General features: G+C 41.4%; 2 protein-coding genes across 5 annotated transcripts in view; one reads left to right on the forward strand and one right to left on the reverse strand.

Moving 5' to 3' along the window:
- Positions 1-1115: 1115 nt before the first annotated feature.
- On the forward strand, positions 1116-2396 carry LOC131886450 (gamma-aminobutyric acid receptor-associated protein). The gene has a single exon (XM_059234795.1). It carries the CDS (start codon positions 1408-1410, stop codon positions 1774-1776), a length of 369 nt encoding a protein of 122 aa, XP_059090778.1. The 5' UTR covers positions 1116-1407; the 3' UTR covers positions 1777-2396.
- Positions 2397-3864: 1468 nt separating this feature from the next.
- LOC131886446 (uncharacterized) overlaps positions 3865-19457 on the reverse strand; it is a 30505-nt gene continuing 14912 nt past the window's right edge. For 3 of the 4 annotated variants that reach the window (XM_059234782.1, XM_059234783.1, XM_059234781.1), the window contains 5 exons: positions 9751-10016; positions 7170-7247; positions 5477-5603; positions 4166-4525; positions 3865-4091 (listed from right to left, as the gene is read on the reverse strand). In XM_059234782.1, coding sequence (XP_059090765.1) covers positions 3901-4091; positions 4166-4525; positions 5477-5603; positions 7170-7247; positions 9751-10016 — 1022 coding nt within the window. In that variant the 3' untranslated portion in view covers positions 3865-3900. Of the gene's footprint in view, positions 4092-4165; positions 4526-5476; positions 5604-7169; positions 7248-9750; positions 10017-10754; positions 10931-19457 lie in introns of those variants that run through there. The other variant, XM_059234784.1, reaches the window with a different exon arrangement.

Consider the following 19457-nt stretch of genomic DNA (forward strand, 5'->3'; position numbering starts at 1 on the left):
TTACGACTCTAAACGGGGATTTGCAGGGATAATAAGGATAAACTTAGAGATAGACAGCATTACATTAACAAAATGGAAATGGTACATGTGTACGAAAACAGGTTTTCGTCTAAAATGTTTCTGGGATGTGTTTCGCATCTTTGACGTTTTGTCCGTAAGGCTGGGCCTGCCGAACCTGACTTTATGTGCAAGTCAGATTCGCAATGATTGTCAATAAACGATGATTCAGAGACGTGAATAAATGATTTTATGTAATACGAGTATTAGAACATCATCACTCTATTTTTTCATCACACTATTATTTCATAGTATTATTGGTTTCGCTTAAACTGTGAACAACCCTTTTTCAGGGCTGCCAAGGGCTGGCTCGGATCTCGGATGACTGTACCGTTCCGACCATTTCAGAAACATCTGTTTTCAGTGTTGTGAAAATCCAACATTAGTTGCCAGGTTTAGAGATCCTGGGTACCATATCACTAATGGCAGTGAACTCAATTGGGGTGACATATTATTAACGGTTGATAACTTGATTGGGTTTGATATGTATGTAGTGTTACGTTGAGGTGAAATTTGAAAGAAAACTCACAGGTTTGTTCGTTCGAAATGTATCCGACCGCTATATTAATAGCAGTATTCTGAATTTGCCTTTGCCTTTGACTTTGACCAAATTGGGATAGCAAGGTCATTGTGTTGGTTTCCATCAAATACTTGCACGCAATTCTATTTCAACATGAAAATAATATTAATTGTCATTTATTCCATTTGAAACCTAAATAATGTTAATTCCAATGAACAATAATTTGAGCGAAAATAATTGTCATAAGTCTAATTATCAATTTTGCTAATAAATCCAAGACACCCCCATTCCAGATGCTTCTTTGGCCCAAGTTTGAGCACATTCTGACCCTCTACTCACTTTAGAACAAAGTCTTCTTTGTGCTACAGCCATCTGAGGGACAGCCTTTCTTCTCTCTTATCCGCCTCCTCTGGTTTGTCTGCTTTGTGTCTTCAGTATCGATTCCTCTGAAACCCTCTTGTGCGTCGTCAATGGTGTCCGCCCCTTCCGCCCCTTCATCCAGTAGCGACCTCTGACGGTTCTCTAAACTCCATTGGGGCTTTACTGCGTAGTTTAGAATCAGATTCGTAACGTAGCTTCATCGTCGCCGTCGTCGTCGTTGCATCAAGAGAGGGCCCTGTACTTTGTGTCTTCGAGAACAACTGCTTGTACCCCATCGGATTCCTCTCAGGGTTTGGTTAGCTCGCCTGATTGCCACCAACTTGCTCCAAGGACGACGCCAACGACATTAAGTAGACACTCATCGAGTTAGCAACGCAAAAAGATCCAGAGTCTTCAAACAGTTCGTGCCTAACACACTAGAAACACTTACATTCATAGTAACATTCAACATGAAGTGGAGGTTTAAGGAAGAAAACCCCTTTGAGAAGCGCCAAGCTGAGGGCGAAAAGATCCGTCGCAAATATCCGGACCGTGTGCCTGTCATCGTGGAAAAAGATCCCAAGGCCAGGATATCGGATTTGGACAAGAAAAAGTTCCTGGTGCCCACCGACCTGACGGTGGGCCAGTTCTACTTCCTGATCCGCAAACGCATCCAACTTCGACCCGAGGACGCCCTCTTCTTCTTTGTCAATAACGTGATCCCACCCACTTCGGCCACCATGGGCTCCTTGTACCAGGAACATCATGAAGAGGATTTCTTTATGTACGTGGCGTTTTCGGATGAGAGTGTCTATGGTCAGGACGAGGAATCCTCTTAAATGCACTCACATGACGCAATCTCTCCTGACTCATCCTTCATCGACCTACCTATCATCCTTGTCAAGTATCTGGGGGATGTCAATATGTCAATTTGGGACCTTTTGGAGGAGGAGGATGGCAAAGGTCAAGTTTCAGTGGGGATGAAGGATCGTTTCTGGCTTAAGTTTTGTGTTCATAATAGAGTTCGTTCCTCACTTGATCCATGGCCCAACAACCATTAGTGCACCCTCATACTTTCATTGACCCTCTTAACCAACAGAAAATAGCATTAAATCACGATTCATGAAACGAAAAAAACACCAACCAACGGTGATGTAGTCTGAAAATCCCCACAAGATAAGAAGAAATACATGCTGTCACCAGGATTGGCTTCCGATCTGGGAGCTTTGGTCTCGAGAATCCTGGTTGAACGTCGAAGAAAAACACACAAAAAAAAACAATCAGTACTGTATTTGGGTATTATGCTATATTTCTCGTTCAAGAAGACTCGCTAATTATTCCAGGATAATTAAGCAAAGTGTTAGCGAGAATTCTTAGTTCTTTTTGAGTTGCTGCCCAATCAATGTCGAAGAGGGCCTATTCTGTTTCCATTGTGTCAATAAATTCTTTGTCTAGATGATATTTTTCTATTCTTTCGCACACACTTTCAATTATTCCTTTTTTATCGATGCTTCCGCTTGGATTGAACTACAAGATTTAACAAGCACGGTAGTGCAATATTCATATTTTCTTGAGGTTCTTAAAGTCGAACCTCTACCTACCCCTGACTCATCCGGTCATCCGGGAAGAATTGCGTAGACAGGAAAACACGGTATCAAGTTTTCATCATTCACGCAACCTTCTTTCACCTAAGAATCAGGCTGGCCAGGTAGCATTTTTCGATGCTAATTTTTGAAAATTAGCATTATTTCAAGGCCGCTAGCATTGGAATTTTTTTTATTAGCATTGATCTGATTTTTAGCATTTAACTAGCATTATTTGCCTGGTCCAAGTATTGTGAGATCTTGTCTAGCATTTTAGCATTTTTTAGCATTATTTCACTGAAAAAATTACCAAAAGGGAAGAAAAGCGAAAAAAAATATCACAAGGGAACTATATTTGGTGGTGTTAACAATGTTCTTTCATTGGATCCCTTTCCCATTGCATGAAATTGATACACTGTTGCCACAAAGCTAATTCCATTGTTTACTTTACATTAAGCAAGCAAAACGATTTATACTAATTGTTTCTCAATTCAAAGGGAGATTTACCCTAATTTCTGTTTGTAACCAGATTTTCGGCACACCAAAAGATTTTGGGTTGGCTAACACAAATCAAACAATTGATTAAAATGGTCAGTGAGTGTTTCAGGATGAAGTACCAATCCTTAAGTGAATGTAAGTATGGGTTAATTCACTATAATATTCAAACAAACGTAAATGTTTTGACTAGTTTCATTGTTCTCCAAAAAGTATTCGCCCCCTCCCCACATTTGAGGTAAACCAAATCACAAGATTCAAAAATTGCATAAAAATAGCAAAAGAATTCAAATTGGAAGAGATTGACAACAATTGAACTCTAGGGATGAAGAAACTTAATGCAGCTCTTGCTAATGTCCGCTTTGAAGCATGATCAAAAAACAGTTTATCTTATTTTCATGATCTAATCTCACCCAAGATGAACATTTTTTGGCGATAAGATCAATTATAATTGTGTGTAAATCCTGAACGTACATTTTTGCTCAAATAAAACTTGTCACTTTCTGTTGTCCCCTTCTATGTCTCAGGGTTCAAAATTAGGAGAATATCATAAACACAACTGCATCAGTTTTTACTCCCAGGTTTTTCTTTTGATTTTTGTGTTTTAGCATTGTGGTTTTGAGCCAATTTGATAGCGCCTTCACCGATTTATACCAAACATGCTCATTTAGTGGGGTTTGGTGACACAACTTGCTCGAAATCACTCGATTATTGAAAATTCAATGGGTGAACGGCGCGAGTTGACTGTGATGTTTGTCTTAGTTCTCTCACCCCAAAATGCCCAAAATCAGGGTGCCGGACCACATTTTTCCTTGAATTTCCTTTACTTGACATCCCCTATTTAAGTGGTTTATAGTTCAAGGAGTTCGATGTATTTGCGGATATTTAGGACACAATGAAAGCACAATGGTTGAGAATCAAAGATGTGAGGATAAAGAGAATAAATAAGGACATTTGTTTTGAAAGTACACTTCGATATGAATGAGAATTGTTGAGGAACGAGACTGCCGAATTGGCGGTGGAGACATCGACCTTCACCTCGGATACTTCGTTGTGCAACCTTGCCTGGTTCTCCTCTGCAACATGAGAGAGACCAGTCCACTCGTTACAATGTATTTTTATACAAATCAGTTTCACATGCAGGACGTACCATGAAGGATGTGAACTTGCACCCAATCCGGGATTGCATAGGAGGGAACGCATGTGTAGTTCCCGGCATCGTACGGAGTGACATTGTCCACTTGGAGATACCCTTGGAGCTCATCATGAACAAATTCGCTTGATATAGTGACCCGTTTATGGGTTCCAGACTCGACAGCTCCAGCCGCAGGCCGCCAGGAATCCAGGATTGGGTCCAAGAGCCTCTGATCTTGGAACCAGTGCACCACAGCAGTTTCCCGGTAGTCTTGATCGGGTCCCTGAGGTCCCAGGTACACCCTACAGGTCAACCGGAGGGATGAACCCACTTTTACGTACTTTTCAGTTGGTCCCATGATCTCGGCAGTCGTCTCTGAAATAATGGATCAATTTTCGTCACCCTGATATAAGTTAACTCGGTGGTTTCAGATATGGATCGGACGAAGGTTGGAAATATGGTCTAATCGGCCCATTCAAAACGTCTTGGAACTCCTTTCAGATGTCAAACTGTTTTCAACATCAAGAGTGCTCGGATGAAAGGGCCCTTGGCTTTGTTTTCTCGTGCCATTCCTTAGAGAGAGCTCTCCTCCTTCAGTATCTTGTTGAAGGAACCTATTTTAGGGTGGCTTCAGTCTAATTTGCATAAACAAGGAACAAAAACTGTTCCGGATCTGAAAGTTTGATGGACCGACCTGAACCATTGTGCTGCTTGGTCCAGTTCCAAGATTCTACTAACGTAAACAGGGTTGTTCAGTCAGGATTTGGAGTGGAAGTATTCGCTTCCAATGGCAGCGCCCTTTCTTTCGTACTCCTACCATGCATTCTTCATAAAGTACTAGAATTCTTTGCCCAAGCAATGATGCTCGATATTGCGAGTACTCACGGGCCAGCTTGATGGAAAACTTTTGATTAAAAATACGATCCTCAAAATATCTTTGATCCCTTTGTCATTGAAGGCCACTCGTTCAGTTTCAGCGACTCTTTTGTGTGTGGAAGAGACGGACGGCCCACGAGATTCGTTATGATATCATCGACATCCGGCTCTGGCGTGAAATTACTCATCTCTAATGTCTAAAGTTGAGTACTTCATTCCACAGGCGACCATAAAAACCTCTGCTTCAAGTTTAGCGAATTTCTTCTAATACCTTACTAAAGCGTGCACAACTCTCTTCCGCATTCACATCGCTCCCTCATCATGGATGAAACCTCGCTTTACATCGTTCAAGTCTGTCCGGAAATTTGAGTGACCTTGGACCTTGGGCCTCGGACCACGTTAGTGTGAACGCTAATCCCCATCTCATATCTTTCCTTCAGGGTTACTCACCCATGATATCCAATTGAATGGTGATGCTTCCCTTGACCTCACTATTTGTCTGACATTCATAAAGACCCGCATCCGCATGGCCCACCTTGGCAATATTGAGCGCCCAAACGCCATTGTGACTGGAGGCCTATTCAAAGACCAGCAAACAAGCCAGGCAGAAGGAAAGTAGAAGAAGAGGTTAGTAATGGGCGGAGAGGGAGCATCGAAAAGAGTTGCGGGGGGGAAACATGATTTATACACCTTCTTTCTTAAGTAACCAGAAGGTACACACACGTACACACACCAACCACAAAGCCCACTTGAGCCAACAATTGAACGACCCAGATACACTGGGTAAAATTAGATATCTAAGATATCTATGAACAAAAAGCAATGCAAAGTTACTCTGTCAAGTGAAAACAAGAACATGAACAAACCAGTGTTGCATAGTTTCATGGATATATTTGCACATCCCATGGAACATATGTTATAATGTCACTGATCACTAAGTCTGTAAAAAAGGGGCAAATGTGTCATTTCCTTCTTTTTTGGCCTCATTGTCTTCCATTTCTTTTCTATAATATAAAAGCTTTGAAATCCTGACTTCTTGATAGAATGAGAAACGGGCCACTGGATTCGCTTTTAAGTCTAGTTCAAACATAAATACTGCTATTAAATCCTATTTCAGGGCAAAGTTCGCTAAAATTGTAATGTCAGTTTGAAAAAATAATCCAAAGATACTGCACCAATGATTTGAAGGAAGGCTCGCCGCGTGAAAAAAATACCAATGAAACACGCCATTCAATTGAAAATCTTGAGGCAACTTTTTGAATACTCATGCAACTCTGTCTCTTGAATTCCTTAGATGACATTGCTGATAGTCCCACCTCAAAGAAGGAACCAAATGGGATTACGAGTTGCAGTAAGAAAAAAATGTTCCCTTAACTTTGAAACAACTTAAAGTTCTTTCATTCATGTTCCATTTCTTAAAAAGCCAATTGGCTATGAAAGAGAAGCTCTCTTTTTCTCTTAAAAGTCTTGTTCAATTCTTTAACGAGCACTACATTTCCCTTTCCTAATTGCAATGTGCAGGATATTGATGCATTAATTTAATATTGACCCTCACATTGTTGATTGAAAGAATGCCTAACGAGGCTTAAAAACATAAGAAAGGGAAACAGAATAACATTACAGTGAAATAGACTCTCTGAATGTTAAAAGAACAGAGTCATGAGGTAAGGAAAAAAATGGCACTCGTTTCAATCTTGCTCCTCGAGCCGCCTACAATGACCAATATAAATCATGTTCTTGGAGAAGTCTTCTTCCATAAACGATAGGAGCTAGTATACATACATTTTGACATACTATCATGTCAGCGAGTAATTTGTGGCCCACAAGATAAATTTGATGTTCCAATCGGGAAACGTGCTCTGGTTGACAGGCTCTTGTGGTCAAAATGTGAACCGCCATTGCATCCGAACCTTTGCATTATCTTTGAGCCTATCTTGCCTCCACCACGCTCAGGGAACCCCAAGAGTGCTGGTCAGTGAAAAACGGGTGCAAATAATGGCCATGTGGCGCTTTAAGGGCTTTTGCCCTCGATCTTGTTTAAGGAACGGATTTGGCCCGAGTGCGTGAACTCGTGGTATCAAGAGAGATCAAAGAAGGCACAAATACCAGGGATGTGAAATTGAAAACCGCATATTTGACTCACGGTAACTCGGTTGTCCGTGGTGAAGACCGAATGGCCATGGGTTAAAACCACCACATCCTGTTTTCGGATCCAAGAAACCTATGGAGAGAGGCGAAAAAAAACCAAGTGAAAGTAAACAGAGATGTTGTGGGCGAGCCAAGGAGCCCATCTTCGAGACCATTTATCATGGGAGGCCATCAATCCAGGGATTTTAGTTCCACCTTTCAGTTCCCACAATCATCGGATAGCCACAACGGAATTGCACCTCTTATGAACCCTGGCCACACTTGACTCCATTTCGGTGATTTTATATTCGCTTTCATTGCTTCGCAATAAAGCTCTGATCAAATCATATGGGCATACAATACTACGACTTTGACAAAGCCGTCTCGAAAACGGCATGGTTCGTTATCTCTTATTCATAAAGGCATCGACCAGGTTTTGCTTGGTCTTTTCTGTTGTCTAAACCCAAACACTAAGATGAGGCCTTTGAATCACTCAAAAAGGCCGCACTTGTTTACAATAATCTCGGCAAGTTTTCGAATCCGAATCTTTCCTCAGTCCAACTCGGAATGCAGTCTAGACATTCATTATTAATGGACAGCGATTTCTCTTGTTTTGTGGCGAAATTGGAACATAAAAATTCCCCTTGATGTTTTTGCATTGGGTGGAACTATTAATTAGGTTCAGTCAGTCGTTCTGAGCCGAAAACCCATTGGGATGGTGTCGTCGCTTTCCCTAACACACGTCCAAAGCACGTGCCTGTGAAGCTTGTAACTGTCATAAGCCGTGTGTATTGATGGATAAAAGCGGATCCGTGGCCTCGGTTCCAAAAACCTCAAATGATCGGCAAAATGATGACAACCGCGAAAGAAACCTTCCGACCAACCAATATGTGCAAGGTCATGGTCTACATTACCGAACACTTGGACGAAATCGGTCAAACTGGTAGGGAAAGAATCGTGCGAGATCGGTAAATAGAATAGGTAAATGGTGATTGATTTAATTTTTCAACAAGAACATTGTAGTAATTGCTAAACACGACTCTTTTTGGATGCAAGACAAGGGCGATATGATATTTTTAAGCACATTCTCAAAAATGTTTAAAGATTAAGCCTAAAGGAGTCAACCGTTAGGGAACTAAATTTCGATTGCAATTTTACAAACTAAGTATTTTATGGCCAAAAATTTCAAACTAAAAGCTTTGACGCCATTCAACCTGATAATTTAGAATACAATTGTTCATGTTGATCACCTTTGTCCTGTTTAAGACTTTTAATCGAGATTTGGATTTTTGAATGACCTGGAAAATATCTTAACTGGGTTTATACTACAGAAAAACCACAACACATACCATGCTAATTGCTTGATCATGACCAACGTACATCTATCGGTGAACCTTTTAATTTATTTAGGATAATTCTCATGAATTCATTAGAAGACCAAATGACGTTTTAATTACTGGCTTGGAATGTTCTTGGAAATTTTTCGGGAAGAAAGTACCGGAAAGGTCACAAAGATTGAACAAAGAAAGAGCCTTGGCAACTTATATGTGGTAAGACGGTTGAATAAAAAACCATCATCCAGTGAGCCTGTTTAGGGAAGAAGATGAAGGAATTTTACTTCTTTCGAGGATGTTCAATATGTTGATGATCGTGGCCGTCAGGAACATTCCAAGTATGAGGCATCAGTAACCGTTCCCAATCAGTCATTAAAAGAGCAAGCTCAGAAACCACCGACACCAACGAATCAATCGAATGCATGCATGAACGAGCTATATGATGCATGAGATTTCCGAACGCTCGACTCATGAATCTCTTGAATACATAGTCTAATACGTGTTACAGATATGTACTTGCATTGGATAAAGTTCCGTTTCACTCATGCGTGCTTATATTCCACAAGAAACTACGTTCACGTTTTAGGATGCTTGATAAGCGGCTGGTAACTTAATTGCTTTATGAATAACACTTGGATCCTTCAAAGATCATTGCTTGCATAAATTTCTTGAACGTAGGTTTTTTAGAAAAAGTCGGTATATTTATGGATCAGCCGGATATTGATAGCTTCATTGACTAGTTCTTTGTGAGTAGCTTGAGATAAATAGGGCGCCAAAAATTGGATTCAGGTATGGGATTTAAACCACCTCTTTCTTCTTACTATTACTGAATAAATTTATGAATTGCCTGTCAACTATTCGAGACAATGCAACATAGTCAGATAAAAAGAACATATACAGTTTTCTACCAAGTTTGTACTACGTTCATTCGCGATCACACCAATCCAAAAACAAATAAGATTAATTAGTCATTGAACAAACTTAATTACCACATTAAGTATGATCGACTAAAAAGTGTTTAAGGCTCAGATTTCCATTATGCAGGAACTCAATCAAATTAACATGAAAATAGCAAACTGTCCCATAGTGGCCATTTTATGCCAGAAGCCAGAAAAACGCGTGGTGAAACCAAAAATGACAAATCACATTGAAAATGTACGATTTGAACAATGACGGCAGGCCAATAATATTGTCACCAAACCTAGTTCCACCTGTTTTTTTACTTAAACCAATCCCGAGCCTCCCCAATGTGTATGTACTTACTGAGAGCTCTCGCTCTAATCTGGCCAAGCAACAGAACATTCTGGCAGTTTGTCCCACGTAAGCGGTGACATTGTCGATGCACAGCGGGTGATTCTGTGCCAAACGAGAAATCAATTCACTTCGAGTGCCAGGACCAGAGCCAACCACATCAGCCACGGGATCCGGGTTGAAAGCGGCTCCAGGCCCGATTAAGTCAGTGTAATTGGATCGCATGGAGAAAGGCGATGATGACACTCGAGCAAGGACCTTGGGGTTGTTCTGGACCACTGCAAAGAAAGGGAAAGAACACTTTGAGAAATCAGAGCGCTTAGTTGATAGAGCCATTCAAGAGCTCAGAAATCTAGTACATTTGTTGTGGTTTTTTTTCGACATGGAATATGAAATGACCACCAGAAGGTGGAGGTGAAGTTCAAAATTTCAAGGCGACATGATTTTGTCTCGATCAAATGATGTCAACCTGGAATTCCGCCAAGAAATGGGCCACTCAGAGCCTTCAAATCCATTCACTGGTGGATATTTCAGAAAGTGATTGATAGAGCCAATCGTACACTTAATTCACCATATACGAGAATGGTGGCATTTCAGTTGACCTACAACACTTCTTTGTCCATTACCTCCAATTTTCCTGGTACACTTCTGCTATTGTATTGCCTCGTTTGGGTTACACGCAATGGATCGCTTGAACCTTGAACATGTTCAATGCAAATTGCTTACTAGAAAGTCCTCTGCTTGTTCTTGTCTATTTCGCTTTAATGTAAAAAAATAAAACCTTTATCAATTTGGTCGGGTCTCAGAGGATCTGTTATTCTATTGCAAATCTGCCTCGTTCCGCATAATTATGCCTTCCATAAAGGCTTTCTCACCTGGTGCACTCTCGCTCTGAACTTGGAACGGCCTTGTATTACCTATTCTACTACCGCTACTGCTACTACTGCAACATACTTGGTTAAGAAATGGTCCATCTTTTGCTATTTTTGTCTACTCTACATCTCATTATCGCTTACTGGGAACTCCCAACAAAGCCCGAAGACAAGTTCATTCTCTCAAGGCCGGGTCGAAGAAATCGGTTCCATTGAGTCTGAGAGAAAAGGCCAGGCTATAAATTGAAATTGTCCAGCCTTGGCGCAGCTCGCCTCTCAGCAATGTGTCTCGTGGGACTTTGAAGAAACTGTTAAGGGCCAGACTCCTTGCATTAACCTAATGAGGCTCGAGGCTGAAACAAATCACAAAACCATCACTGACCTCTCTTAGCCTTAATAGTAATGGGTGGAACCAACATCTTGTGCTGTTGTACTGTACATGAACGACATACGCACACGTGTTCAGAGTGAGTGGTTTCGTATTCATGGTGCGTAGAAAGAGAGGACATAGAAACACTTGAACGTAAGTGACACGGGTAATATATGAAGGAACAAAACTGATGATGGTATAGAAGGTGGGGAAGAGTCATAAGTGTCCCAATAAGTCAAGGGTTCAGCTGGAACAGGTCGTTTGAATGAATGTGCCGTTGGCTGCGTTCCAGAAAATTCTTGACTGGCCGACTTCGATGCAATCTACTTTTCCGTTCGATGAATCGACCACGCCCGAAAAGATTTCCATTTTCATCCCTTGCTTATCTGCGACTACAAGGTAGTTCCACGGCTTCAAAAACATGGTTCAATAAGATTTTTTCATTTGCTAAGAAATCCGACCGATTCCAAAATGGGTGGTCTTTTCCGTTCTGACTTTGGCCCCAACAAATCAGGCATAACAAACGAACATCTTTGCAGATGCAAATACTCATTCCTTGTTGAACCATGTGCCATACTACAATAGTACGCTATCCTTTTCACCGGATTTCTACAACCACACTACTAGTTATATGGCACCAAAACAACAATATCATTGCCCAAAAGTCGCCTTTATTAATGCAGTTTGAAGATATAGCCTCACTTATTAATTGCTTGCACACGATAATGACCACTTTGCTTTTCATTGAATTAAATTTTGTGTCATTATTTGCCATCATGTTCTTCGCTATAGAGCCAAACCGAGTAGTTATGAAACCATAAAAGAAGGTAAATTTAGAATGAAACGGAAAGGAAACCCGTTGCACTTTAATATTACAAAATATTACTCGCAATAATACTGTGTCACTTCAAAAAAGCTCATGAAATTAACATTGGTTGCGTGAGTTTTCATAATTTAGGATTGTTTAGGCCATCAATTATATTTTTCTGTTTCATAGCTCTTTGAATGTATTCTTTTCATTGTTCTACATGCACTTATATAAAATCATAAGAGATCTGTTGCATCAAGTATTTCTACTCCACTGAACACAAGGCTTCATTGCCGCAGTGATGCCAGGAGTCAGTTTTCTTAGTGTCTGACCTCTGGGCCAAATGTCCAGTCACATATTAAGCCATTTATAACAAGATTTTCCGCCAAGATCACTGGCACAACGTGGAGCAAAAAAGCGCTTTGACCAAAGGAGATCTCATCCTTGGCCGAGACCAAGGAAGCAACAGTCGAGAAATCTGTCATCCTGACAGTTTTATTTTCAACGAGTGGAACACCCAGGAAAAGACAAAGGAGGGAACGAACAAGAAATGCAATGCAGAAAATTTCCAGCGTGATCTCACTTTCCGTCCTCTGTCCCTGTCGAGCTTCATAGGAAGGAAATAGAGAAACAAGGTCGGACCATGTTGACCGGGTTGCTCAAGACAAATTGTCCAGAAAACGACCTCGAACTGAGGATGGTGTGGATGGCGCCTCTTTCACTACAAGGCTCTATTGTTTCGTCGATAGCATTGCCTTGATAATGATGGGTGTGGATGTGCAATGGTAGCGGTGGGATTCCCACCAAAAAAAATAGATGATAATACCGGTATGTGCTTGACCAAGCTCAAACTAGATGCTCAAAGATCTGCATCCAATCGATTCCAAGGCCTTAAGGGGGCATGGGACATTGGAAGTACAATTTCTCATCGCATGTATGAGCGTTGGTTGGTGTCGTTCTGCCGCTTTCGAAAAGAATCAGGATGCAAAATACAGTGTGTGTGTGTGTGCTTTCCTCAAATGTTCTTCCGTCTTATTGCCATGTGCTATTATGGCATTTTGATGCATTGCTCCTTGTTCTCTTTGCCCAGAACAATGAATGTGAGCAAATGCACAATTATTCGAGATTCGTGGCGCCACATGGTCGTTCAAAGTGCTAAGGAGCAATAAGCTGAAAATGTATGTTTCGTTTGGTCATTTAGAGTAAGGAAAGTAATACACGAGATTACAATGGGGCCAAAAGGGATTATATTTGAAAGGAATAAAACCACAGTTGACAAGCGGTATCAAATCAAGGGAAAAACATAAGCAGATACATTAAGCCATAGAAAATAACTTACTAAATCAACTAAGTTTCTTTGGTGCCTATTTGAGCATAAGTATTCAAAGTGTCATTATATTTTGCTGCACCATATTGAACGCTCACTTTGAACTTGGCACTAAATAGGGGCTCTTTGCCATACTTGAAAGCTAGATTTAACATTCCAACCCCAATGGTAGTAGAAGCCTTTGTTTTTGTATATCGCCGACGGTTGAAGGTCGTCGTCCATTTCGTTGAATGCATTCATGGCTGAAATTGTTAAACCCCTGCTTTGCTAGCTTTCTTCCATCTTTCAACCAACCAACCAACCAACCAACTAACCAACCAACCAGCCAACCAACCAAGGTTACTGAGCGGTAAACACCGAACGCAGGCAACAGATATTGGCTTATAAATGTGCCAAAGGGGATTTCACAGAGTCCATTTTTTGAAACTGTCACAATACAAAATCGTTCTACATTTCTCTGTCTGAGCTCCTTCGCCTCTTGGAGGGGAAAAGTTTTGGTAGGCATGAAATGGGAAAAAGATCCTCTCTGGGCGTTGCCGCAAATTCCACTTTCCTTTTGGCGTTAGTTCACTCTTTCAACGGGTCAAATCGTATTTGACTTCTTCTCGCAGTGGATTGGAGTGAGGCCCTTGTCCAAAGTTGCACTTCAAGCTTTGCACTTAAAAACTTGTGGAGGAAAATCAAGGATTTCATCTCAATGACATCTTTGCGCACTCGGCATTTCACAGGCTTTGATTTCGCTAGACGAGCACTTTCAATCCTGGAAACAGCACCCACTCGAAATTCAGAATTGTTTCCAAAGCAGCTCCTAACAACACAACTTTCACCTGTTTTCTTCAGTGAGGCTCGAGTAGGGATAAAGGGGCCAATAAAAGGTTTGTTACTCTAATTAAATCAGGCCGTTTAGGTACCAGGATTTTCAGCACGGTATTCAAACAAGAAATAAAGGTTGTCTGATACTTTCCGTTTCAAAAATAACGATGAATTTTGTCTCAACCCAGGGTTTGGGGTCAATTCTGGTCACCCTAAGGATTTAATGTGCATTCTGAGAGTATCTTTTGTCTCTCGAGAATCCCATCCGTAAAGACATCTTCTCTTTTTTCTCGGGCTTCTTCAGTGTTGTTGTTACCCAAATTTCGTGGCTTTGTGTGCTCTTCTTTACATATTTGTGTTATCAAGTGGATTTCGCAAATAAATGTACAATTTGAAGGGGTAAAAGACAAATATATTTCTCAAGGACCGCCAGTTGAAATATGACCTCTACTTCATAACTTGATGCTTATCAATAATGTGGGACCTGTGACAACCTTATGAGTTAGTGCAGAACAAGAAAAGCTCACTTTTCCTTTGATCCATGGGCCCCTAAGGAGCACTTTAAACGGTCAAGGAGAAGCAACAATTTTTCTGTTTTATCATATCTGTCTTGACCTTGAAAAGAAACCCCCTATCGGTGACAAAGGACCATTCGATAAATAAGGTCAAAAGTGGTCTTGCCATTAGGGAATTGATCTTAAGAATACCAATTCATTGCCAAACCCCAACCAACCGAGGCTCTTGACTTTGACAAACGGATCAATTGGAGGAGAATGCAGTTTACCAAATCCAAACCATTCAGAAGCTAAGATCTCAAAGGCGAGCACTTTAGAATAACACTGAAATGGCATTGCATGCAAGGATTAACTTTTCAAAATTACTTCGTTGTAGTATTCTCTGCGACTAGCATCTCATGAGCTCTGCCTATCCTCGTGTACCACAGAATGCCATTTCATTGTGGATTGAAAGCCTCTTTTTTAATTTGAACTTCAAATATCTAGAGCGTTTTTGGCCTGGATTGGTTTCATCGTTTACAACTTTATGCCCTAAGAGAATCATTTCTGCACACTTTTCCAAGCTTTGTCATGGCTCCATCTTGTTTGTGGAAGGAGAGAGGTCTGACTTTATCAGTCATCCAATTGAGTTGGGATCGATTATTTCACACTTGTCTTTCCCAACTGAATTCAAGGCCAGTCTAGACCAAACTTTTTGGGCAAAACTTTCCTCGAAAGTCTCTTCAAATCCCTCGTGAGTCGCAATTTAGGTCGCTCATCTCAGTGTCAGATTGGCATGGATAAGCATGTGAGCCGAGCCAAGTATGATGAGGTGTCTGTCAATTCTGACAAGCGGTTCCAACCTCTTTCTCTTCTGAGATTCAATCCGGGACAGAAACCTTTCTGGAGAAATTCTGGTCACCCTCGAGTCTATTTTGGTCCATCAAGTAAGTGATTGGAGAAAATAGCCCATCACCATAGCTTGTTGGGGGGCTTCAAACTCGCAATGAGGATTACTAAGGAGGCAGGCGTATCAAGTATGGGCACTTTTCCCGAATATCCGAAATCTTTTGACAACCTAACGGTGTTTATTCAGAGCGGTTTCCAATATAATCTAGCAGCCTACTCACAACTTGTCCCTGGACCACAACACGATCTGTTGGGCATGTCTGGTAAGCTAGTGAGCTAGCTGTCTACCATCAGAGCAAGTTTGAGGCGAGAACAAGCCAATACCACTTAAACACAAGCAGCTGGAATTGCCCCCTTCCCCTTACCACACAAAGTGCCAAGATCATGTCAGAAAGTTCCAGATCAGGAAAAGGTCAACAATCCTCATGCTCAAGGCACGCCAAGGCCAACCATGAAGGGACCCACGACATAGGGGGAGACCGAGAATTAGGACATTCAATCTTTCTAATCCACCGTACAAAATGGGCATTTCCATGATTCCATCGTGCTTAAGGCACCATGACTTGTCATTCCCAAAAGACAAGACCAACAAGGCCAACGTAGGCCAGACATCGAAAGCTTCCTTGCGTCATTAATTGTCAGCCTTTGGGTTTTGGAGGGGAGAAGAGAGACCACTAATCTTGGAACCTTGAATGGGACCATCAGCATTTCAAGGCGAGAGAGACAAAGAGGACCAGAACAGAAAGACAAGAAGAAGAATCCTTCTCCCCTGCAATTCCGAGATCCATTACATACTTGCCCTTGTGCTCTCAAAGATGGCTGAGCCTAAAATATGACTCTCTGGGTGTCAATTGGATTTATCCACACCATGTCATATTCTTTCAATTCTGAATAAGAACAAAGGACGCTGTGTCTGTCGTCGTCTCAAAAGCTGAGATGCTAGAAATGGGCTTTAAAACAACGATTGTTCGTCCTTGAGGCATTCTGACGAGCCAACATTTGAAATCTCGTCTCCTGATTTCGCTCAACAACAAAAAGCATCATTGAAGTCTTGCATGTCTCGCAGAGCCTTCCAAGATGAAAGAAATTGCTTCTTTTTCGACAATAGTGCCCGAAAACCTAGCGACATGCGTACGTCCATCCCCTTTCCTTAACAGCTACCATACACAATGGAGGAAGAGAGAGGAAAGAGATAAAGATACCTAGAGGCTCCACTTCAGTAATTGCATCTTTTGTACGATACTTTTTGGCCATCGAGTGCATTGTTGAAGCTTGGCGCGGTTCCTAATATGCGTTGATTTAAGGCTTAATGGATCAAAAAGCCTACCCAGACAAAAGGCCAGGCAGGAGTAGAGATATTTGACATTGCATCCGCACTCCTTTTGGCGATGAAGAGGATCAGGTAACCGTGAAGGTCGCTGGTTACTAGGGCAGCGGATACAGTCTAAGTAATTTTGGCCATTTCTCTCGATTTCTTCTTGAGTTGACTAAAGTGCCATAAAACAAACATAAAGTACTACCCGTCTTTTTGTACAGTATCATGTACAATCTCATGTACAGTCTCATTGTAAATAATCCTAGCCAATAACCTTAAGAAAGTATTTGTTCAAGTAACCACCAAAGTAAGCAAGATGTCGCTTGACATCGAATGTCCTTACAAAACTTGCACACATTTTCCGCCAGAATTGGGTCGTATCTTTGAGCGAGTGGGTATTAACTACAAGATTCTGAAAGAGGACAGCAAGACTAAGCAGTCTTAGTATAGTTCCTCATTCACATACGAAGAATGCCACTTGTTATCCAGCCATAAAGACCTCCTAACCGTGGTATGCGCTCGCCTTTGTATGAAGAGTACTTCTTCGTAGAATCCTACGGCCACGTGGTCCCATGCCCACACAGACTTGAATACACTCCAAAACAGACCATATCTACTCCATATCTTGATGGGTACCTTATGAATTGCATGAGCAATACACAAAGGCGGAACTAGGGAACATACATTTAATGACCAGTTGTGGGCGGTTGGAAACAAATGCTTGAGTTACGGTATCCCTCTGAAAGCTTTCCAGGAACGGTGCCATCAAATGACTTGACCAATTCTGAGCGTCTGTGCAACGATCCTGTAAATTTGTGGTCTGCAGGAAGTGCCACTTACCAATGAACGAATATACCTAGACGAAACTTTCTGTATACCAACAACCTCACACCGTGCTAAACTTCGACGTGGAAATTTACCTGAAAAAAAACCTGGAATGGAGCAATGATAGTCGTGGCTCTGTCTGAAACTGAACATAATAGCCCTTTGTCATACAGATGCAAGACAAAAAAAAGCGATGCATTTGCACTTAGATGTCTCTTTCTCTCTTCGTAAGCGGCTTCGTCCATTTGCCTGAGGTTCCTCACTGATTCCCCGTACCATCAAAATTCAGAACATGTATGAGATACAAGTGCCATTCGTTCCCTCTACCGAGAGGACTCAATTCATCTCCAAGTGAAGCGAGTTCTAAAACGGATTTGTCCCGTGACAAAATCTGGCGCACTTTCAGTCAAGGAAAATTGTCTCCCTCTCACCAAATCGATGGTTGATGCTCACTGTCCAAAGGACGCGCATCATAATATACTCACAGTCGAGTTATCAGATCGATGAAACGTGATGCTTTTCTGCTCTTACAACCATTGAATCTTGAGTTCTCTAAAGGGGGACGAGGAGCAATGATCCATGAAATAAAATGTATAGTGCGTACTGCGTAGGAATTGGTGGCTTCGTTGCCATCACGATAAACGTCAAGCCAACCAAATGACCTGAACCAGGATGGTTCGTATCCACGTCAATGGGTAACGAATACATGGTGCACCATGTAAAGGAATGTGAGACTTTCACCATTAACCCATGCACTGAAGCCTGGACCCAATATGTATTAGGCCTTGGAAATGTGCCCTCCGACCCCTTGATACGAAATGATGTGGTTGGGACGACCTTACGTACGAGATGAAATCCGGAAAGTTTCCCACTGTAGAGTGTTCCACTTGTACTTCATGGACTTAATATGTTTTACCATGTCAGTTAAAAGAAAAAGTTCCTCTTATGGCTCCTCGACCATCACCGTGTTTAACACTTGGACTTGCCGAGAAGACAGAAATAAACCAGTGTTTGGTCCATTCCTGGTTATTTTTAGTACCTAAAGAAGGGATTACCATCAGATGTTGGAGGTGCTCTTCAGTGGTCAAACGAATCAAATATAGCTTCCATGGGCATTCGTTCAGAGATGGTGAATGATCAAAGTTTGTTGTGACCATTAATAACCCCAGCTGGAGTAACAAAAACGTTTGGTGGTATTTTAGATGACAGACCGTTCAAGGCAAGGTTTAGTCAACTTTCAGGACAAAACTGGAAGCTCTTGGTCGTGCATAATGTGGAGAAAAAAAGTTTGGAACAAGGCTTCAATTCAGGCCATTTACGACCATCTCTCTCTACCCATGAACGACTTTTGCATTTCCGAACCGAATTGTTTTCAGGTTTTTTTTTTCATTTTTCCTTGGAGAGCTTACTTTATTCAAGTTTTGAAATCGGACTACAAGTACACGTTTTTTTCTTTATCAGATCTATAACTAAGGTAGTGACTATTTTGTCGTAAAGTAAGCAGGTGGTCCTTGCTTATAGCAAAGTGTGACAAGGTCAACATTTCTCGCAATTCATGACCAAATGAAACAAGGAAATGCCCTTTTAGCACTTTTCTTATAAAGTCAGATGTGGTCACACTTATACTGTTAGCCAAGAAACTTACGTGCACGATTTGGTCTGGAATATTCACGCCGAAATTGTTCAAAGTTAAGCACAGTTCATTTAGTTGGGGGGGGCGGGGAGACATCGCTAGAATAAAAGGCCACCAAATGACTCGAAATAGTTGGCAAATTGGGTTCATTAAACAAAGACCCGCTTTTGTGGTCCCTTTGCGCACTTGATATGCATTTTAAATTCTCGTCAATTAAGAACTATACCAGACATTCAAGTTTCGTATTCCCAAGAACTTCCAAGAACACAAACTGTGCAGAGTGAGGCTGCATTCTAGAACGTTCCCCGGCCTTGACACTAAGTGGGCGGCTAATTCAACTTGACGTGGACCTT

The sequence above is a fragment of the Tigriopus californicus genome, chromosome 9, assembly GCF_007210705.1.
Source record: "Tigriopus californicus strain San Diego chromosome 9, Tcal_SD_v2.1, whole genome shotgun sequence".
Lineage (NCBI taxonomy): Eukaryota > Metazoa > Arthropoda > Copepoda > Harpacticoida > Harpacticidae > Tigriopus > Tigriopus californicus.

Bases quoted from the DNA above. Each gene is read 5' to 3' on its own strand.
- LOC131886450 (XM_059234795.1), top strand. From the start codon at position 1,408: ATGAAGTGGAGGTTTAAGGAAGAAAACCCCTTTGAGAAGCGCCAAGCT.